This window comes from Zalophus californianus, chromosome 5 (assembly GCF_009762305.2).
Source record: "Zalophus californianus isolate mZalCal1 chromosome 5, mZalCal1.pri.v2, whole genome shotgun sequence".
Taxonomy (NCBI): Eukaryota; Metazoa; Chordata; class Mammalia; order Carnivora; family Otariidae; genus Zalophus; species Zalophus californianus.
The window spans coordinates 115,884,636-115,908,044 of NC_045599.1; the positions used below are offsets into that span (position 1 = coordinate 115,884,636).

Consider the following 23,409-nt stretch of genomic DNA (forward strand, 5'->3'; position numbering starts at 1 on the left):
ACATCTCTGCAAGGAAGCTAACATGGAGCCCTGTTTAGGGTTGATGTTGACTAGGACAGTACTTTTTCTTTTTTTTTATTATTATTATTTTTTAAAGATTTTATTTATTCGTTTGACAGAGAGAGAGCACAAGTAGGGGAGGGCAGAGGGAGAGGGAGAAGCAGGTTCTCTGCTGAGCAGGGAGCCCGATGCGGGGCTTGATCCCAGGACCCTGGGATCATGACCTGAGCCGAAGGCAGACACTCAACTGACTGAGCCACCCAGGCGCCCCAGTACTTTTTCTTTTTAGAGTTTAGGACAGTTGATGGTTAATTTAAATTTACATAGAGTATACATGGATTAAATTAAAACAATAATTTTTAAGCTTACCTGTTCTCCACTGAGTGTCTGGAGAATCTTGATGTCTCCATCTTCCATCCTGTAGATGACAACTTGGCCCGTATGATTGTACCGTGGCTGTCCAGCAATGTACAGCACATCTCCAGAAACAGTGGCGGAATTCACTGTGTAACCTAACAAAAGAGCGACGCCAGGTGTCAACTATACTATCTGACCCCTTAAAGCCTGCACAGAATAAATTAAGATCCATTTTAAATGGTTGGGAGAATCATTTTTATATGTTGAAAATATTTTTTAATGCAGGGAAGTTTGTCTCTGTAGAAACTTTTAGCATGCTCTCTGATTACTGCGACTGCTTTGTCCACTCCCACCTCGGTTTTTCATTGTTTAAAGGCACAAATGATATGACAATGATGACAGAAGAAGAAAAAAAAAACCCACAAAAAATCCCTCATAATCCCAATTCACGACTTTGTAATAAATCAGTTGTACTTCATCTGGACATATTTTATAGAACCTAATAATTTTAATAATTATTACTTTTATTTTATTATTTTATTATCTTTTATTTTATAAAATTAATAATTTTATACAGTTGGAATCATAGTAAATGTAAGCCTTTTCGGTGTCGCTGCTGTAGATTTTTATTTATGTTTATTTATTTGTTTTTTAGAGAGAGAGGGTGCGTGTGTGCACGGGAAGTCGGGGGAGGAGCAGAGGTAGAGGGAGAGAATCTTAAGCAGGCTCCATGGCCATCACGGAGCCCCACGCAGGGCTCAATCTCAGGACCCTGAGGTCATGATCTGAGCCGAAATCAAGAGTCAGATGCTTAACTGACTGAGCCACCCAGGTACCCTCGCTGCTGTAGATTTTTCAGTAGTAATTTTAAGTAGTTGATGTTTATTTCTCTGAATGAAGGCATAAAGGGATTACGTTTCTACCACAGGATCATTCCCACTAGAATGGTAGAATTTTTAGGTGGTTTTTAATTTTTTTTTTAGATTATTTATTTATTTATTTATTTAATTTGCCAGAGAGAGAGAGAGAGACAGTGAGAGAGGGAACACAACCAGGGGGCGTGGGAGAGGGAGAAACAGGCTTCCTGCTGAGCTGGAAGCCTGATGTGGGACTCCAGCCCAGGACCCTGGGATCATGACCTGAGCCAAAGGCAGACGCTTAATCCACTGAACCACCCAGGCGTCCCTGGCAATTTTTAATTTTTTGATATTATACTTAAGGCTGCAAAGACATCCTTGAACATTTAAATTTTTTTCTTCTTTTGGGTTTTTGGTGACAAATTTCAAGGAATAGATTACTGGATCATATTTTTTCAATTCTTTCAGTGTCTGGCAAATTGGTTCCAGAACATTTTTACTAATTTATTCCATGAACGGCCAAAGCACAAACTAGATTTATCAAACTCTCACAAACTTTGGGTATCATTACTGTTATTTAAATTTGTTAATGTTCTAATAGATGTTAAACATAATCTAACAATAATACTTTGCTGTGATTTTAATTTGCATTTGTTTGATTAAAAGGAGGTGGGTGGGGGGATGGGTGAAAGAGGTGATGGGGATGAAGGAGCGCAATTGTTGCGATGAGCACCGGGTGTTGCATGGAAGTGCTGAATCACACTATTGTACACCTGAAACTAACATTACACTGTGTTAACTAACTGGAATTTAAATTTATAAAGTGAGCTTTGACATTCCTCTTTTTAATTGGGCTTTCAGTTTTTGTGTATCTTTGAGGCAGACAATTCAATTTTTGAGTGAAGAATTAAATTTATTCTTTTTGTCAATAGAGAACAGAGCTAAATCAATGAATAAAAAATTGCACATTTCAACTCTACAGAAAGAAGAAATGTTCTAATAACCAGATCTGCCCATCAGTAGAGGAGAAGAGGGCAGATTATTTTTCCAAATGTCACAGAATAGTATTTCTTACTAAGAGAAAGATTATATGGAAAATTTATTTTTCACGTGTTTTACTATAAGGTAATAGTTTCACTTTCTTACAACATTTCTGTAAAGGAACAGAGGTTTTTTTGTACTAAAACATGTTTAATCTCACAAGTGCTAAAGGAACACAATTCCTCAGGCATTTTTCCTTCATGAATATTTTTCTCACATTCTCATTTCTTCATCTTTCTTTGAGCTTCTAAAAAAAACCATGCATAATAAATTGTAAACTATTCTTTTTCAAACAAGTAATGTTACTAAACAAGTACTTATGTTACTAACCACAATATTGCTTAAAAAATAAAAACTTTAAGGTCATGTTTATACACAAATAAAATAAAAAAGAAGAATGTGCAAAACAAAGGCTGTCTTATTTCATATCACTCTACTAAGAAATATTAAGAAGGGATTGGCCCAAGAGTGTTAGTACACTTTGATTTTTTTTTAAGTTACAGAGCTATGAAGGCCAACTGATAAAGGAACCTTTAAAAAAAGTTAAAAAATTATGTTTGAGGCTTGGAGTTGTGTGATTATTTGGTTAATTAATTCTGATAATTTGCTCTTGATAGCTACATCTATTAACTGAAGTCTTCACAAAGACAGTAGTCTACTGGTTAGGTCCTTACTGGTTGAAGCTCAAGTGTTTAAAGACAATAAGGAGGGAGAGAGAAAGAAAGCCATGTAAAGTCTAATTTTCTTGAAAGGAAAATAATTATAAACATCTAAGCTTAATGTTGCTTTCTGAAGAGAAAGCACAAAATTGAAGAAAAAGGAAAATTCACCGCATAGCCTTCTGCATGGATTTACAAGAAATAGATCCTGTCAGCTCTCATAATTCACTCCTTGGGAAAAGTGCTCGAATCTGGTGAGATAATGGGAAACAGGTCTGTTCTGCTTTGGTTTCATGCATTTGCCTCACATCTTTACTTTTTCTCTTGAATTTGTCTGGCATGATTAGAAAGAGGCAGACCGTGGGTAGTGGAGGCAGGGAATGAGATTTCCACTGTACTCTCACCATCAAAACCACTTGCTAAGTGCATAGTGTCCTAAGGCAATTCCTGGGTTGTGGAAAGATGAGTGAATGACTATACCCTGAGAGAGGTTCAACAGTTTCTGTTCCTACTTTTTTCTGGTTATTATTGATTACTATGAGATTTTTTTTTCTATAGAGCATCTACCTCTCACTTTGTTTCCTCCATGAGATTTTCCACAGCCTAACAACTTGCAATCCACACAGATTTCAGACTAACACATTCAAACTCTTCTTAATGTGTAACCCATACAAGCAGACATTTTGAAAGTTCCATTTTAGATTTAGAATAATGTTTGTGGGTACAAAGGTATTTTTCTTCCCTGTCCCCTTTCTAGGTGCTTTTAAACTTTATGTTGGCAAAATATCTTATGTGCTAACTTGTGATTAAACTAATGAAATGATTTCTAAAATATAAAATCATCTAAGCACATTGTGGACAACATACCCCCAAATTTCCTTTTCTGGGCAGAAAGAAATCATATGTTATAAATACTGTGGTTACGAATAAAGGTTCTCTTAGTTTTTTTTCTCGCTCACAGTGATATCCTTAAGTCTTAAATTCTCTAAGCCTGCTTTAAGCAACCTTGAATCTAAGCTTTCCGGGAAAAATAGATTTAGGATTCTTAAGACTGTTTGGTTTTAAGGAATTTTATCATATAAATAATAACTCAGAATATAAAAAAAACCTAGTGTTATTAAAATGTGTGAGCTTTTTTTTTTTAAAAAGATTTTATTTATTTATTTTAGAGAGAGAGTGCACATATGCATGCAAGGGTGGGGGGAGGGAGAGAAAGGGAGGGAGAGAGAGAATCTGAAGCAGACTCTGCACTGAGCATGGAACCCAACTCAGGGCTTAATCCCAGGAACGTGAGATCATGACCTGAGCTAAAACCAAGAGTCAGATGCTTAAACAACTGAGCCACCCAGGTGCCCCAAAATGTGTGAACTTCTTAAGATGTCACACACATCTTTGTGGATTTCATGCCATATCTTTAATTTTGTAAATGTCTTTAATTTTGAAAGGAACACTGGAACAGAATCAAGAGACCTAGATTCTAGTTCAGATCTGTCATAGGTAGCTGTGACATCATTTTTCTATTCCTTAATATCCTAATTTGGAAAGTTGGATGTTTACCATATGCTAAGATCTCTTTTAATGTATATGAATTTTGAGCCCAACCTCTTTATGTTAGAGTACAATCCTCCAAATACTTAAAAGATATGCAGTATACATTTTGTTTCCTAACCATTAATTTCTTCAAATTTTGTCGGGGGTGGGGAAGGAGAGAAAGGAATTGTTTCCAGATCAGTATCCTTTAGATAATCTTTTAATCAGCACAACCTAGTCTGGCATTTTCTTTTGTTATGTGTAATGTCTGACCAGGGCAGAATGTAATAGGACTTTTATGAGAAATAAACTAGACTTTCATGAATGCAGTTCAACATGTGTTAAGGGGTTTGAGGACTCACGTTATATTTGCTGCTCACTGCCATATTTTTAATTATCTTAAATCCTCAGGCCTTTCATTTTTCTTAAGTCTTGTTGCCTCTACAGTTTTAAGATGTGTCCTTGAATAAGGAGATGTATGGATCTACTAGTAAAGACCTCCTATCTTCCTTGTAAAATAGAAATAAACTGGAATAGAGAGAGAAAAAGACTTGCCTCCAGGACAGAAAGATCCCAGAGAGGAATGCTAACATACTAAAATTGAACAGTGAAAGGTATTTGTTTTCTTTACCACTACACCCCAGCACCAAGAACAACGCCTGGGGCAAAATAGGTACCGGTCAAATATTTGTTGAGTGAGTGAACAGTTGGGAAACCATACCCTGAGCATTTTTTTTTCATCCTAGGCCCTCCTAATTGTTTACTGAGATCATTTAGTGCTAGAATAGATCCCTGGTATCTTCTAGGCAGCTTGGTACAGATCTAGAATAAGGTGATTCCTGACATATAACTCCTCATTCCAGAAAAGTCTTTGAAAAATAAGATGATATTACATCTTAATATTTGTCTTATTTAATAGAGTTATTAAAGAAGAAGCTATATATCAAGACAAATTAACATTTTCTTTTCCAAAATTAGGACCCATAGAAAGAAACCAATGATATAGGATATTTAAGAGAAAATGGGAGTCTGACCTTCAGGATATTAGCTGAATCAAGGTTTCTCTTTTTTATCGTAATTTCCTGTCCACCAGGTGCAAAGCTCTTCTTGAAGTTAATGAGAATACCAAACAGGAAGACCTCAAAAAGTGCACATATCAGCCTAAACCATTCCTGCACTTCTGAGAGAGCGTGACCTCCATGTTCTATTATTCTGACTACTGCTCAGAAACTAAGGCTGTTTTGGAATTTTCATGGGTCCTATAAAATGTCTAACTCTTGGAAGTGATTTGTCTTACATGGTTATAAGTAAGCCTATATAAATATAAGCAAAGAATGCTAAAAATAAAAACAAAACCAAAAATAAAACATAATAATTTTCTATCAATTACATCCAAACTTTACCTAAGTAAGAAGCAAGAGGTTCATTCTTTTTGGTAGACTCAACGTTAAAGGTTGTGTTTTGGGGGATTATGATTTGATTAGCCTTCTGCATGACGACTGTTCCATTCCAATCATAGGCTCCTACTGCTCCAAGCATGACCCAGTCCTTATATCCAAAGAGAGAAAACAAATGATATTTAACAAAATAGTAAGAACACAGCATTAACAATGTGATAGGTTCTAGTCAAAGTGCTTTACATATATTAACTCATTTAATTTTCACAATAACATGATAGTAACTTGGCAGAGTAAGTAACTTGCCCTAAGTTGTATAGTACAATTGCCCATTGCAATGTTAATATTCCTTTGCATGGACTCTGATGCATTTTCTTTCCTCAACTACAAATGATACATTTCCTAATCTTGCCTTTCTGTTTAATTCTGTTAATTCAAGAATCCTAGGTCTTGAACATGGAATTCTAGTAAGATCTTTGAATACACTGAAACTGAGAAAAAGATACATTCCATATCATTAGAAACCATTTTAAGTTAAGTATTTCATTTAGCCAGATGTATAATTACATAAGGCAGACCTCAAAATGTTTGATTCACAATTATTAGTACAGTGTAGTGAACTGTGTGGAAGAACTCATTTTCCTAGTAAGTTTGTGAAATGTCATTTTCCTATTTGGATTAGGAACATCATCACAGTTGGAATAACCGCTCAAGCCATGAACTGCTAGTTGCACTTATAATGCTGATGCCTGGGCATTGCTTTTGGGAGTGGAAACCTTAAAAAAAAAAAGATACTTCATTTTCTACCAAGTGGTCAATGTACCTGTGAATAATGAGCACTGAAGCCAGTCTGAGACATTTCCATTTCAAATGAAGCTGCTGACTGGTCAGCTGTAGCTATAACAGAAACATAAATGCCTGTTAGCACACTGTTGATTTGGAGAAGACAGAGGCCAATTACAGTCTGGGCTCTTTACAAACCAGAATTTCCAACATCTTTTGGGTATGTTCAGCCACACATTTCTCAACCCAAAATTCCTAGGTAGGGCTGGGTGGAGGACAGAGAAGGTTAGCAGAAGGGCCATGTCTAAATTCTTGACTGATGGCTTCCCCACCCTTGCTGGAGAAGTTGAGAAATTTCCATTCATGCTTCTGTTCTTACACTGTGGATGCCTGTGGATGATAATGGCACTTTGGATCCAGGGGGTTAAAGTTGAAAGTACTGAGATTGAAAATCTCTGTCTTCCCCTCACACCATCGGAATCCTGCTCACACATTAGGCTAAACTTGCCTGCTATGTTTCAGGGCTGAAATAATTTTATTCACATATCTAAAGAGGTCTCTTGACTCTACCAGCCCCACCTGTATTTCCAGCTACAGATCCTCTCAGAATGCCATTATTTGATAAAGGGTGAGGGGTTCTGGGTTTGTATTTGCTCTAATATCTGGTGGTAGGTATCACTCACAAATTGGAAGGAACTTTTTGATGGTCTCTAGGTCACATGCCATACAATCACATATTTTTTTAAGAATCTGTACCCATTTTTTGAAAGACCTAAATGTGAGACAGGAGTCCATCAAAATCCTAGAGGAGAACACAGGCAGCAAGCTCTTCCACCTCAGCCACAGCAACTTCTTCCTAGAAACATCCCCAAAGACAAGGGAAGCAAGGGCAAAAATGAACTATTGGGACTTCATCAAGATAAAAGCTTTTGCACAGCAAAGGAAACAGTCAACAAAACCAAAAGACAACCGACAGAATGGGAGAGGATATTTGCAAATGACATATCGGATAAGGGGCTAGTATCCAAAATCTATAAAGGACTTACCAAACTCAACACCCAAAGAACAAATAATCCAATCAAGAAATGGGCAGAAGACAAGAACAGACATTTTTCCAAAGAAGACATCCAAATGGCCAATAGACACATGAAAAAGTGCTCAACATCGCTCGGCATCAGGGAAATCCAAATCAAAACCTCAATGAGTTACCACCTCACACCAGTCAGAATGGCTAAAATTAACAAGTCAGGAAACGACAGATGTTGGCGAGGATGCGGAGAAAAGGGAACCCTCCTACACTGTTGGTGGGAATGCAAACTGGTGCAGCCACTCTGGAAAACAGTATGGAGGTTCCTCAAAAAGTTAAAAATGGAGCTACCGTACGACCCAGCAATTGCCCTACTGGGTATTTACCCCAAAGATACAAATGTAGGGATCCGAAGGGGTACGTGCACCCCAATGTTTACAGCAGCAATGTTCACAATAGCCAAACTATGGAAAGAGTCAAGATGTCCATCAACAGATGAATGGATAAAGAAGATGTGGTTTGTGTATACACACACACACACACACACACACACACACACACACACACACACAATGGAATATTATGCAGCCATCAAAAAACCAAAATCTTGCCATTTGCAACAATGTGGTTGGAACTAGAGGGTATTATGCTAAGCGAAATAAGTCAATCAGAGAAAGACAAGTATCATATGATCTCACTGATATGAGGAATTCTTAATCTCAGGAAACAAACTGAGGGTTGCTGGAGTGGTGGGGGTGGGAGGGTTGGGGTGGCTGGGTGATAGACATCGGGGAGGGTATGTGCTATGGTAAGCGCTGTGAATTGTGTAAGACTGATGAATCACAGACCTGCACCTCTGAAACAAATAATACATTATATGTTTAAAAAAAAAAGAAGGTAGTAGGAAGGGAAAAATGAAGGGGGGGAATCGGAGGGGGAGACAAACCATGAGAGACCATGGACTCTGAGAAACAAACTGAGGGTTCTAGAGGGGACGGGGGTGGGGGGATGGGTTATCCTGGTGATGGGTATTAAAGAGGGCACAAACTGCATGGAGCACTGGGTGTTATACACAAACAATGAATCATGGGACACTACATCAAAAACTAATGATGTAATGTATGGTGATTAACATAACATAATAAAATAAAAAAAAGAATCTGTACCCATTTTTTTTAAGTCAATGGTCTGTAATGAGGTTCAGTAGCAAGCATTAGGTCTTTTTATCTTTCTAAGAGCTCCGTGAATCTGAAAATTTTTTAACGAGGATTTCTGTGGGCAAGATTCTATACCCATTTTTAGGCTCTTTACTGAAATACAGAGATAATCCAGAGCATTCCATGGAAAATGTGCTACTCTCAAAATATTCACCAACCCAAAGCCACAACCTCCTAAGGGGATTGCGGGAATGTTGATTCATTTACTTTAAGTAGGGAGTTACTGATTTATTTGGCTTTGCAAATAAGTTAAAAATAGTGCATAATTGTAAGAGTCAGTCTGCCCTCTCATTGAGGCATAAGAATAATTAAACTTGTGAAATCACACTTATTTACTAGCTATTTGCTGTCATAAATTTGTTAACAAATACATCAGTGATTGCCTTTTTTTAGGACTAGGTTAAATAGGGATATCAATCAAGAATCCAAATGTATCATTTTAATTTCACATATGAATTATCCTCTAATTTTAAATGACTGAAGTACACTTAAGTTTTTAAGTCCACAATGCTTTATGGTGCCTTTTTATTTATCTTTGCAAGGCCAACTTAAGAGCGCAGTAGCAAAACCCTGCATATATCCAGTACTTTCTCTTCCTGCTGTTCTGCTTACAGCGGAGAACAGAGGGAAGGGAGTTATGTGACATTCCGCCTGCTGAACTCTCCTCATGGTGATAGCCCCTTGCACATCTCTGAACTTCTTGCTGTCAACTCCTCCCAGGACTCTTCATGAGTACTGGGATAACCACTCTCCCCACTGCTTGGCGTCTGGTTGGGAATTTCAGCATTTTCCCCAACATTTGCTGGGAAAGGGAGACAGACCATTTTCTGATCTTTGATTGGGCAAGTTGGTGGCGTGTTCTCATCACTAGGTGGTGCTGTCTGTGGCAAACAGGAATTTCATAATCGCTGCTATTTACCGTCTAAAGATAAATGTTGATAGGAAGTGGACACTTCTCAAGTAACAAGGAAATGAAGCCCTTTCTGCTGTCATTATGAAGAAAATCCTAAATAGGCTAGTCAAAACACTGCATTTGGTTAGGCCACAAAGTGTAGCAATAAAGATGCGGGAGACATTTTAATCTGTGGACATTTAAAAAAATAATTTTGCTTTTAAATATACAGACTTCTTATAGTTTCGGGGCATTCCAACGTGTAATCTTTAACTAATGGTGTAGATAATTTAGAAGCAACACAAAAATGTCATTTAAGGCAAACGGGGCTCCTCTTCCCACAACCACTGATACAGGCTTCATTTCTACAAGTTCTGTAAGGTTATATTTATTTGCTTACTTAAGATGAGGTTTAAAATTGAAACTGTATTGTGCTTATCTAATGTAATTAAGTAATTTTCATTTAAATGGTCTTTACAGATTGTTTCTATCATATCACAGATCACATTATTGACTTATCACATTATTAAAAATTAAAAGTACACAATGACTTGGAAAACTTTGTCTATTTCCTTGGGGCCAGTGAAGCTTATGGTCTGGCCTATTAGTAAATGACACTGGGATAGCTACTGTGAGACCAAAGCCACTTAAAAGTGACTTGCGTACAGAATGCAGGAAGGCCAAGTTCTCTAGACGCAGCTGCGACTTCAGATGGATAAGTAATTCAAGTGTTCTGTTTCTAAAGGCACAGGGCAGCTGGGGCAAAAGGGAAGCAGAGAAATGAAGTCTGCATGGGCTGTAGCTGCTCATCAAATCTAAACCAAATCTGTCACTTATGGGTCATGAAATCATCAGGGTGAGTCACCACCAGCATTTTTTTTAATTGAAAGAGAAGAGAGAACGAAAATGAGAAACTATCAGAGTGCTTTGTACATAATAAGAGTAATTTTGTGAAATTCTGTTTGATTTTTCTACATATACGTATGTGCACTGGGTCATGCAGGAGTGGAAAAATTTTCCCTTCCTCCCTTCCAGGTTCCTTGGCTGGTTTAATAATTAACTTGACCTAAAACAGATTATCAGGAGAAAAACAAATTTAATTTCATATGGGACCCCCCACCCCCAAAATATGAGACTGAAGGTCAAGTGGGGGCAATTGAAGCTTATATGCCATCCTGACCTAAGGATTGGGAGAGGAGCCAGGGGCTGCAAAGGGAGGAGGGCAGTTCAATGGACATAAGAGGAACAGATGTTTCATAATTAGAAGTTTGCCCTGCCATGCAGATAGATTTTTCAGATTAAAAAGTTATCCTTGGCTATAGCTCTTTTTCTTGATCAGCCCCCCTGTATAAATTCTTTTAGGTAGTTAAGGAAGAGGTTAAAGTTTTTCCTGAGTCTGCTGGGTCTTGATTGCCTTCAGCTCAAAATAATCTACATGCCAAAGTGACATATTTTGGGGTGGCCTATTTTACTCCCCTTTAGTGACCCATGATAATAAATATGCTATGCCTCGTGACTCTTTCCTTTCTATACATTTTAATATTCTGTTGTTAGTCACTTTTTGCATTTTCCTGGTCATTTGATGCTCAAAGTGGTCTACTTTGCTTTACTTATGTCTCTTTCTCATTTTATCTTTCTGTTTCCCATTATCAGGTCGTATCAGGGTGACTGAGAATGTGCTTTTAAATTTCTGTGCTTAAGATGCAAAACAACAGTCCTTCCGTGTGTCCTCACAAGGACAGGGTCCGTTGGATTCGGATGAGGCATAAGAGTAGAACTCTCTGGAAAAAGGGAAAGAGGCATGTTCTCTTAGGCTCCAGTTATCAGAGAACATGAACAAAGAGGCTTTTTTTTAAAGTTTTCCTGGCATAACAATTCCAAAGACTTATTTTTTTTTTTTGTCAGGCAAAGGCTAGTTTCAAAGTAATTTGTTACTTGACATCTACCAAAGGCAGAGGAAGGAATGCCATGACTCATTATCTTCAGTAGCCAATCGTCATTGCAAAATCAAAAAAATTCTACAAAAAAGAATTATGACTTAGACAAATATAGTGAACCAATGTTTTACTGTCATGGGAGTTGAGACAGAGTTCCGTAAAAGACCTTTAAAGTGGGCAAGAAGCAAAACAGGAGAAAATAAATGAACAACGAAGTTACTGCAAACAAGAACATTTCCATAGAAGCCCAAAATAACATAAACAAATTAAAAAGGAAAAGTTGAGTTAGTGTCTCCATTTTCTAAAGCCGTGTCACAGAAAAGGACTAACAACACGCGGGCACGTTTTTGTTCTGGTGAGTCTACACTGACCATTGCCTTCCTTCAACCCCCACATCCTTACAAAGAGAGCTGCCGACAGACACGGTGCTAATGTGAGATAGCCATCTCAGGGAAAGATTTACATAAAAGGGCACCGTTCCATGCTGGCTATTGTACACAGTAAAAGTGCACGACCCATGTAGTAGTAGGAATAAATACCAAAAACCCATTACATTGACTTTGCATTGTAGACAGAACATACAGGATTACAAGAACTAGTCATACCTTCCAAGGCAAATATTCTTTCTCCCAGAGCTTCAACAATAGTGACTAGAGCCAATTCATCAGAGACGTTGAAGAAATGCTTTTCAGTGGGTTCACTTGCAATTGATTTTATTTCTTCCACAAATTTTTCAGTGCTTAAATTTCCTCTGTTATAGCTCCCAAGAATCTAAGACACGACAAAATGGCAAGAATATATTTTAAATTCTATGTGTTAAATAAGGATCCCAAGCATTTTGTCAATAAACAAGAGAGGTGTATAGTATATTAATTCAATGCAATTTTTATGTATTTCCACATTCTTGGAAGAACAATCTTCAGTATATGTAGATTCCCTAATATTAACTGTTATATACTGTAATTGGTGTAGGAAAATATAAAGGGCAATCTTGTATGTTTGTGAAAGTTTCTTCTCTTGCATTCCTGTGTCCCTGTTTATGAACAGCTCTATCTTTAAAGTCTGACAGTTCAAAAGTAAGTTATAGTTTCTGAATGTCTCTGCTATTATTCCAGCCCATGCCACCACTATTTGCTGGCAAAAACAATTAGCAAGTGAGTTACTTGATCTTGAATAGGCAGTTCTTCCTGATAATCTTACCAAGAGCCAGTCCCACATATATATATTTTTAAACAGATATTAAACTAGATAGTAATCTAACTTGGCAATCTAGAAAATAAACAATCGGGACATTCCTGTTTGAAACCAAATGCTCAGGACAGGGACACCCCCCACCCACCCTTTTTTATAGAGTAGAGAGAGAGGCAGGAATTATCTGTTATAGTTCACCGTAATTATTTAGATGTATTAGCAGGTTTTCTCAAACATCTATTTTATATTTTAAGGTAACATTTATTGAGATATAATTTATATACAGTAAAACTCACCCTTTCTAGGTATACAATTGTAAGTTTTGACAACCCACACAGTTGTGTTACTACCACTTCAAGATGTAGAACATTTCTATCAGTGTTCCCTCTTGCCCGTTTGTAACCAATCCCTTCCTCCCCCTAACCCTTAAAACCACTGATGTATTTTCTGTCCTTAAGGCTTTGCTTTTTCCAGAATGTTATATTTACGAATTCATATAGCATGTAGCCTTTTGTGTCTGACTCCTTTCATTTGCGTAATGCTTCTGAGAGTCATTCATGTTGCCCCATGTATCAGAAGTTCAGTTTTTTTTTTTTTTTATTGCTAGTAGGATTCCATTGGATAGATGCACCCTAACTGGAAACAATCCAAATGTCCATGTAAAGTATGGAACAAATTTTGGTAGATGCATACAATGTATAATAAAAAAAATGAATGACTGATGCACAATATATCATGGGCGATCATTATGTTGCGTGAAAAGTTAAACAGAAAAGAATACGTACTATATGATTTCATTTACATAAAATAGAATAGGCAACTTAAGCTGTGGTGGTGTAAGTCATACCAGCGGTTACTACAGAAGTGAGTATGAAAAAAATGAAAGTATAGGGAACTTTCTGGGGGTGATGGAAATGTTCTATATCTCGATTGACGTATCAGTTACATGGGTGTATGCAATTATCTAAACTCATCAATTTGTTCACTTTGTACATAATTTTCACACTGAAATTTTGCATTTCACTGTATGTGTTATTTAATTAAAAAAATGAACTATGATGGCTTGTAATAATATGGATGAATCTTAGCAATATTAAATTTTAAAAGTTTCAAAATACTATATACAGCATGATACCCTTTTATAAAGTTAAATAAAAGGAAGACTTTTAGAATTTTTTTAAGATACATATAGATACCAAGAGATTAGAAAAGGAGAGCAAGAGATGAGTATAGGATTTGGGCCGATGGTTATCAGGTAGAGGACGCCAGGTGGTGAATGTGGTCAGGCCCATAGATGCTTATAGTGGATACTTAAAATATGTATACAGGTACAATAATAAATGTAGAAATCTATGAAGTGGGCCATGCTTTCACAAATGATGAGGTCTCCTAAACCAAGGATCATGATTAATTCAATTCTGTGCTCCTGGTATCCAAAAAACAAAGGTAAGATTTTGAGCTCTGTGCTATTGCTTGATTTTTAGAATATCCTACTCCTTGAGGACAAGAAAAATCATGACCTCCAGGGACCATGAAGACACCAGAAATTTCTCGCTTCACTTTCCATTTCTAAATCATAGACATAGATTTGTCTAGCATCATTAAACTGAGACTCGAGGCTGTCTTCAGAGTCCCACTGCAACACAGACCTGCGATACTCCCCAAATGCAGTTCAGCACTGTGGACCGGGTGGGTCCTGGGCACATGGGTGGGCTGGCACTGGTGGAGGTGCCAGGCAGTCCTGGTCCTCATCCTCACTGGGTCTTCTCGCCACAGACCTCTGCCTCTCCTTCTCTGAGCACCCATCTCGCGCCCACTCTCCTTCGGCTTCCTGTTCTAGGCCTCTGCATGCATTTTTTAAATGTCAGATTCAAAATGGTAGATTTTAAAACTGATATTTTTATTAAGAAGGGTACAGTTTTTACTTATAGTTAGAAAAAAGCTGAAATTACTGTTTTAGGTGTAGCTATTTATGATCTACCACATACTTGTTCATTTGCATTATAAAATGTATGGGGGTTTAGATTAGTAACTGAATCATTAAAATGTACACTAAATGTTAATGTGAGCATACGAGTTGTGTACCAGCTAGCCAGGAAGGCAGTACAGATAGCAGCTTTGGAGTTTTCCTTCCTAGTGAGAAGGTGCTGAGGGATTGATTCCTGGGTCCTTCCCCTTGCTTGACTCACACCCACCCCATTCCCACAGAATACCTGGGAGGAGTCCCGAGCGATGCCACCTATCTGCACACACAGGTCTTCATCGAGGCCCTTGTCTCTCGTTTAGCTCTGTGTCTACCTATAAAATGTGTTCATGAGGCACATGCCCTAAAGTTTGTGAAGAACTTTGTGCTACATTGAAAAAGTGAGCAATTTAGGAAATCACTACACTATTTGGGTAGCTTTTTGATTTTTGAAGCTAACTCTCTACTACTTGTCCAGATACTGGTAAGAAGGTGAATACCAGGAATTTGCAGAATTGCACGAGAACAAAAAACTCAGATGCTGTCTACTTGGCTGAAAAGCAAATGCCAACCATCAGAGATGGTTTATATTTGAACAGAGACCACTGGTGCTTTTCCCACTTTAGCTACTTGATGGTGGAAGAGAATTAATGGAAATGAATGTAGAGAATTGTCCAGTTAAGGGAGGGAAAATCCAAGGGCCGCTTGCTTTTATTACCTTGAACAAATTCTCTCTAATACTTAAAAACAATTAAGATGATCTTCTTATAGTTGAGTATTTCCCCACATCTAGATGGACATGCCCCAAAGAAAGCATGGAAAAGGTGGGAGAGAGTCTCCAGCCTCCAGAGCCTCTCACACCTGTGTGTCTGTTTCAGGATCACTGGGGTCTTGCTCCACACCTCACTCTATACCTGGTATTCTTCTCACACACTGTTAGGTTCCTCTTTGGTCAGTAGTTTTGCTACGTATGGTTTTCCTTTAGATTCATACAAATTCTACATCATGTGAAGCCCTCTGGGTCCCCACTATTTTACCTAATTTATCCTATAAGTTATATGACATCTTTGGCTGGAAAGTCACCATCTTTCGCCCTTAGTCCCTACTGAACATATTCTAGATTCACTATCGCATTGACATGTTAAGTTCCATTTCACTTATAAAGTAATGAATTTGAAAATACACATAAAAATTGTAAAGATGTTTGGACCATGCACGGTTGAGGTTCTTAGTTGTGATGTAAATGTTATCAGGTATTTAGTGCTCTATGTGACAGACAGAGACAACTGGATAAAGTTCAATGGGGAAAATGTCCAAGTGACATACATAAATAATAAAAATAAAACATAAATGGAACATGAGAGTATATATTTAGAAGAAAATATAAGAAAGAAAAAATTCCCAGGAAGTACTGTGACTTGTATCCAGTTTGAACTATTCTGTATTAAAGAATAAAAAATGAAAACAGAAATGTATTTTGATCCTTCACCCAAGGATCTCGCGCTTGCAGAAACATTATTTTCTATGAGTGAGAAGAAATACAAAATAACATTTATAAATTACTTCTGTTTCACTTTATACAAATATGTCAAGCCCAGGCATTTGGTATTCTGTTAATATTTACCTCAAGTAGACATTCAGAATTGAAGTTCCCTTGAGGCAGATGTGTCAAATGTAAAGTGTACAATTCATTTACATGTACTATATATAGTGCCTTTTGTGTGCAAATGAATGAAATGCTAAGATACTTTCTAACTTCTCTTATTTTCATTTGAATGCTGTAAATGATACACATTTCACAGTCATTATAATCCCAGCCATTATCATCTAAGATTAGAATATGAAGGTAAAACAGGCTCCTGCTGGCAATGTCTAGTATCCTCAAGTGACAGAATACAGACCATGCAGAATACATACCAGTTTGGGACCCTCACCAAGTCTGAGAGTTTAATGGGTCATGTTTGCAGTTTTATCATAGAGTGCTTAAATTTTCAATAGTCAGTTAGTTTGGGGTATTGTCCCCCCCAAAACACATCTTTGTGGTGTTCAGGATCAAATGGTGAGTAAAAAAAAAAAAAAAAAATTTAAGTAGGAGGAACAGCCCAGGTGGCAATAGGGGCAGACCCCCAGGTATAGTTGATCCATGTGAAGCATGAATGGAGCTTCAGGAATGCCTAAAACCTTTCTGTGTGAATGCACAAGGAGAGGAAATAAAATAACTGTCTTATTTCCTAGTTTGGCGCAAACTAAAAAATACAAGTTTCACTGGGGAAAAGAAATATGAATTGGGAAAATAACAATTCTTGCTGAAGTGAAATTTTCCTATATATTATTTATAAAAATTTGAAGAGCAATTTGACAATAACTCATTGATTAAAACAGGAAAGGAACTCATGATTTTATGATTCTCTAGGAAAATTAATGGAATTATGAGAACCCTTTTTGACCAGCTGGGAGGCAAAGTATGAATTACCAACTAGGGATCCAACCATGGGAAACATAGTGACTTAAGGACAAGAAATACCGTATATGTAGCCAGATACCCTGTAAAAGTGATGTAAGCTTCACTTAAAATTAAGAAGTCATTCATTGATAGGTACAGTATCTGCTTTCCAGTGAAGTTTTTTTAATGTTGTTAATGCTGCTGATGATTTACTCAGATCATTGCCTGCTACAGTGGTACCTGGAAAGCTGAATAAATGATAGCACTTCTGATATCCAGTTGTCTGGGACAAACTGGGCATACATTGGCTTTGCATGCTGAAAAGACCAGCCATAGACTCTAACTGTGGCCAGTATCACTGAGTGAAGGAAGGCTGGATCTATGGAATTATTCTCAACCACAGAAGAGATCAAAATAGTTATAGCAACTACTATAATAAGGGGAGGTAATAATGGATTGATAGTAATTGGCAAAAGGTAATTTATAGAAGTAACAACAAGGGAAAAGAGAAATAATGAGCTGTTTTAATTTTTCACATCTGTATCCCAAATAAAAAAGAACATTATTGGACATTGGGCTCTCTCCATAGTTTGGCTATTGTTGATAATGCTGCTATAAACATTAGGGTGCATGTACCACTTTGAACCTATATTTTTGTATCCTTTGGGTAAATACCTAGCAGTGCCATTGTGGGATTATAGGGTAGTTCTATTTTTAACTTTTTGAGGAACCTCCATACTGTTCTCCAGAGCGGCTGTACCAGTTTGCATTCCCACCAACAGTGCAAGGGGGTTCCCCTTTCTCTGCATCCTCACCAACAGCTGTTGTTTCTTGTGTTGTTAATTTTAGCCATTCTGACAGGTGTGAGGTGGTATCTCATCATGGTTTTGATTTGTATTTCCCTGATGATGAGCGATATTGAGCATCTTTTCATGTTTCTATTAGCCATCTGGGTGTCTTCTTTGGAAAAGTGTCTATTCATGTCTTCTGCCCATTTCTTAACTGGATTATTTGTGTTTTGGGTGCTGAGTTTGATAAGTTCTTTATACATTTTGGATATAAGCCTTTATCAGAATGGATAAAGAAGATGAGGCACGCGCGCGCGCACACACACACACACACACACACACACACACACACACACACAGAGGAATATTACTTAGCCATCAAAAAGAATGAAATCTTGCCATTTACAACAATGTGGATGGAGCTAGAGTGTATTATGCTAAGTGAAATAGGTCAGGTCGAGAAAGACAAATACTACATGATTTCACTCATATGTGAAATTTAAGAAACAAAACAGATGAACATATGGGGGGGAAGAGAGAGGGAAACAAACCATAAGGGACTTTTAAAGATCGAGAACAAATTGAGGGGTGATGGAGGGAGGGAGGTGGGGGATGGGCTAGATGGGTGATGGGGATTAAGGAGGGCACTTTGTGATGAGCACTGGGTGTTATATGTAAGTGATGAATCACTGAATTCTACTCCTAAAACCAACATTGCACTGTATGTTAACTAACTAGAATTTAAATAAAAATTTGAAAAGGAAAAAAAAGGATATTGTTGCAGTCAGAAGTTGACTTGTTGATAAGCAAGTCATCTTGGTTATAAAATAAGTACAGTCACCTTGCCCCTGGGAGGCAGTGAATCGATTTTGTGTTCTGGGAGTTTATCAGGGATGAATCACTCTTCTTCCCTTCCTACAACGGGGTGGGATGTCTTTCACTGATCATACTTTTGAAAGGAAAGGAGGAAATCTCACTGATGAAATGCTGAAAAACCCTTATGTGTAATATCTGATTCTTACTTACAGTAAATAAAAGAGATTTTGTCAAAAAACAATTTAGGCTAAACTCTTACAGTTCTGAAAGTTTTGCTTCCTGACTTGTTTAAAAAATCAATTTATATTAAGAAGACTCTCTCCTCCTAGGCAGAGGGCACATGCTATGGAATTGAGAGTGAAAGGAAGGCTGTACACAGTTGTTAGTGAGGCTGAGATAAGGTTTGATAGTCCATGGGGGAATCTCTGAAGGTTTCTGGGCAAGGGGACAACACAGTTTATCTCTAAGATTCCTTCTAGCTCTAAAGCACCATGATTTTATTATTTCATGGTTGTAAACTCCTCTAGTTAAATATCCTTAAGAAAAATAGTATTTATTGGTTGCCTCGCCTACCAATAAATAGGTGCTAGATGTTTTCAGTCATTATCTCACCGATTCTTTTTCTGAGAAAAAGAGAAAGAAACAGTATTTACCCTTTATCTTTACAGATAAAGAAGCTGAAGCTTGGAGTACTAAGTGACTTATCCACTGTCACAAAGGCAGAAATCGAACAAAGGTCTTTCTAGCTCCAAAATATACTCTTCTCTACCCTCTCCCACTTCTTCTCACTTTTGGAAAATATCCATGGGTTTGTTGTTGTTTAAGGTTATGACATCATGGGAATGCTTAGTGTCTCTGTGCTGGGTCTTTTTGCTCTGGTACAAGGGCTGGAGAGGACTGTGGTGCTCTTTGGAAGTCTGGGGAAGTGAGTGAAAACAGGTTAGGACAGTCCTGCAGCACCTTCCAGAGATCTGCTGCAGCAAGAGAGACTGGGAACTGGGGAAGAACAGCCCAGGGCAGTGGTACAGATGGTCAGTCAAGGGGTATCTGGAGACTTGGTCATGTGGCCTACAGTCATGAAACCTGATGTCCCTTGGCTTCCTCATTCATAAAATGGGAAAAGGAAAGTGGCCCTGCTCTCTTTGGGGTGCCATGAAGGACAAAGAAAGGTATCTAGGACACAGAAAAAAAAAAGACTATGGTAGGTTACAGAGTTCTATATAAAATTATATATATATACACAGAGTTCTATATAAAATTATTTTCCATATTTCCATTTGAAAGGTGGAATTTTTACTTCTCCTTTTCTAAATGTCCCTCTCCATGGGGTGGCACCATGAAATTGAGTCACCTCAGTTCATGGAACTATTAGAAGTTGATTTAGAAAAGATAAATTACTATTAAGAGGTAAAAAGCACTCTGTCTCTATTTTTCTTTTTTTGCATTTTGAGAGACAAATGTTATTAATAATGGATTGCTTTTATATTGATACAGATTTGCTCACAAAGAGCTAAAGTACTTTGTACTTTATACATACATACAAAGTATGTAATATCTTCTATATCATCAATAGCAGGCTAGGCTTTTCCTTGGAACTAAATGAAATTTCTTCTCTGATCCTTTTTCCCTTCTTGTCCAGTTTAAATACAATTACAGGAAACATTTTAGAGCTGCTGGCTGCACAGTTAGGGGCTATGAAGTAGGGAGGAAATGGAAAGTCCGGCTTTGTGATGCCACCAGCTTTGGTTTTCTTTTTCTACATTCCTCTGGCTATTCGAGTCTTTTCTGGTTCCATACAAGTTTTAGGATTATTTGTTCCAGCTCTGTGAAAAAAGTTGATGGCATTTTGATAGGGATTGCATTGAATGTGTAGATTGCTCTACGTAGCATAGATGTTTTAACAATATTTATTGTTCCAGCCCATGAGCATGGAATGTTTTTCCATTTCTTTGTGTCTTCTTCAACTTCTTTCATGAGTATTTTTCTGAGTACAGATCCTTTGCCTCTTTGGTTAGGTTTATTTCTAGGTATCTTATGGTTTTTGGTGCAATTGTAAATGGGATCGACTCCTTAATTTCTCTTTCTTCTATCTCATTGTTGGTGTATAGAAATGCAACTGATTACTGTGCATTGATTTTATATCCTGCCACTTTGCTGAATTCCTGCATGAGTTCTAGCAATTTTGGGGTGGAATCTTTTGGGTTTTCCACATAGAATATCATGTCATCTGTGAAGAGAGTTTGACTTCTTCTTTGCCGATTTAGATGCCTTTTATTTCTTTTTGTTGTCTGATTTCTTGGGCTAGGACTTTTAGTACTATGTTGGAGAGTGGACATCCCTGCCATGTTCCTGACCTTAGGGGAAAAGCTCTCAGTTTTTCCCCATTGAGAATGATATTTGCTGTGGGTTTTTTGTATACAGCTTTTATGATATTGAGGCATGTTCCCTCTATCCCTACACTGTGAAGAGTTTTAATCAAGAAAGGATACTGTACTTTGTCAAATGCTCTTTCTGTGTCTATTGAGAAGATCATATGGTTCTTGTCCTTTCTTTTATTCATGTAGTGTATCATGTTGATTGATTTGCAGATGTTGAACCAACCTTGCAGCCGAGGAATAAATCCCACTTGGTCATGGTGAATAATCATTTTAATGTACTGTTGGATCCTATTGGCTAGTATCTTGCTGAGGATTTTGGCATCAATGTCCATCAGGGATATCGGTCTGTAATTCTCCTTTTTGGTGGGGTCTTTGTCTGGTTTTGGAATAAAAGTAATGCTAGCCTCATTGAAAGAGTTTGGAAGTTTTCCTTCCATTTCTATTTTTTGGAACTGCTTCAGAAGAATTGTTATTAATTCTTTAAATGTTTGGTAGAATTCCCTTGGGAAACCATCTGGTCCTGGGCTCTTGTTTGTTGGGAGATTTTTGATTACTACTTCAATTTCCTTGCTGGTTATGGGTCTGTTCAGGTTTTCTCTTTTTCCTGTTTCAGTTTATATGTCTCTAGGAATGCATCTATTTCTTCCAGATTGCCTAATTTGTTGGCATATAGTTGCTCATAATATGTTCTTATAATTGTTCGTATTTCTTAAGTGTTCATTGTGATATCTTCTCTTTCATTCATGATTTTATTTATTTGGGTCCTTTCTCTTTTCTTTTTGATAAGTCTGGCCAGGGGTTTATCAATCTTACTAATTCTTTCAAAGAACCAACTCCTAGTTTTGTTCATCTGATCTGTTCTACTGTTCCTTTGGTTACTATTTCATTGATTTCTGGTCTAATCTTTATTAAATCTCTTCTCCTGCTGGATTTAAGCTTTATTTGCTCTTCTTTCTCTAGCTCCTTTAGGTGTAAGGCTAGGTTGTATATTCGAGACCTTTCTTGTTTCTAGAGAAAGGCTGTATTGCTATATATTTCTCTCTTAGGGCTGTCTTTGCTGCATCCCAAAAGTTTTGAACACTTGTGTTTTCATTTTCATTTGTTTCCATGATTTTTTAAAATTCTTCTTTAATTTCCTTGTTGACCCATTCATTCTTTAGTAGGATGCTCCTTAGCCTCCTTGTATTTGAGTTCTTTCCTCTTGTGAATGAGTTCCAGTTTCAAAGCATTGTGGTCTGAGAGTATGCAGGAAATGATCCCAATCTTTTGGTACTGGTTGAGAACTGATTTGTGACCCCGTATGTGATCTATTCTGGAGAATGTTCTATGTGCACTCAAAAAGAATGTCTATTCTGTTGCTTTAGGATGGAATGCTGTGAATATATCTGTGAAGTCCATCTGGTCCAGTGGGTCATTCAAAGCCCTTGTTTCCTTGTTGATCTGCTTAGATGATCTGTCCATTGCAGTGAGTGGGGTGTTAAAGTCTCCTACTATTATTGTATTATTATCAATGTGTTTCTTTAATTTTGTTATTAATTGGTTTATATAATTGGCTGCTCACATAAATATTTACAATTGTTAGATCTTGTTGGATAGATGCTTTAATTATGATATAGTGTCCTTCCTCAACTTTTATTATAGTCTTTCTTTAGTTTAAAATCTAATTTGTCTGCTATAAGGATTGCCACCCCAGCTTTCTTTTGATGTCCATTAGCATGATAAACGGTTTTCCATTCCTTCACTTTCGGTCTGGAGGTATCTTTGGGTCTAAAATGAGTCTCTTGCAGGGGCGCCTGGGTGGCTCAGTCGTTAAGCGTATGCCTTCAGCTCCGGTCATGATCCCAGGGTCCTGGGATCGAGCCCCACATCAGGCTCGGCGGGAGGCCTGCTTCTCCCCCTCCCACTCCCCCTGGTTGTGTTCCTGCTTTCGCTATCTCTCTTTGTCAAATAAATAAATAAAATCTTTAAAAAAATAAAAAATAAAATGAGTCTCTTGCAGACAGCATATTGATGGGTCTTATTTTTTTTATCCAATCTGATACCCTGTGTCTTTTGATTGGGGCATTTAGCTCATTTACATTCAGAGTAACTATTGAAAGATATGAATTTAGTGCCATTGTATTACCTGTAAAG

The 23,409-nt window shown here is 37.5% G+C and overlaps 1 protein-coding gene across 11 annotated transcripts in view; it reads right to left on the reverse strand.

The window, feature by feature from the left end:
* The window catches only part of ITGA1 (integrin subunit alpha 1), a 167,818-nt gene that overhangs the window by 50,538 nt on the left and 93,871 nt on the right, over nt 1-23,409 (reverse strand). For all 11 annotated transcript variants that reach the window (XR_003522259.1, XR_003522258.2, XR_003522257.2 and 8 more), the window contains 4 exons: nt 12,303-12,468; nt 6,665-6,738; nt 5,848-5,992; nt 370-512 (listed from right to left, as the gene is read on the reverse strand). Coding sequence is in view for 8 of the 11 variants with exons in the window: in XM_027606606.1 (XP_027462407.1) it covers nt 370-512; nt 5,848-5,992; nt 6,665-6,738; nt 12,303-12,468 (528 nt within the window). In the remaining 3 variants the exon portion in view is untranslated. The remainder of the gene's footprint in view (nt 1-369; nt 513-5,847; nt 5,993-6,664; nt 6,739-12,302; nt 12,469-23,409) is intronic.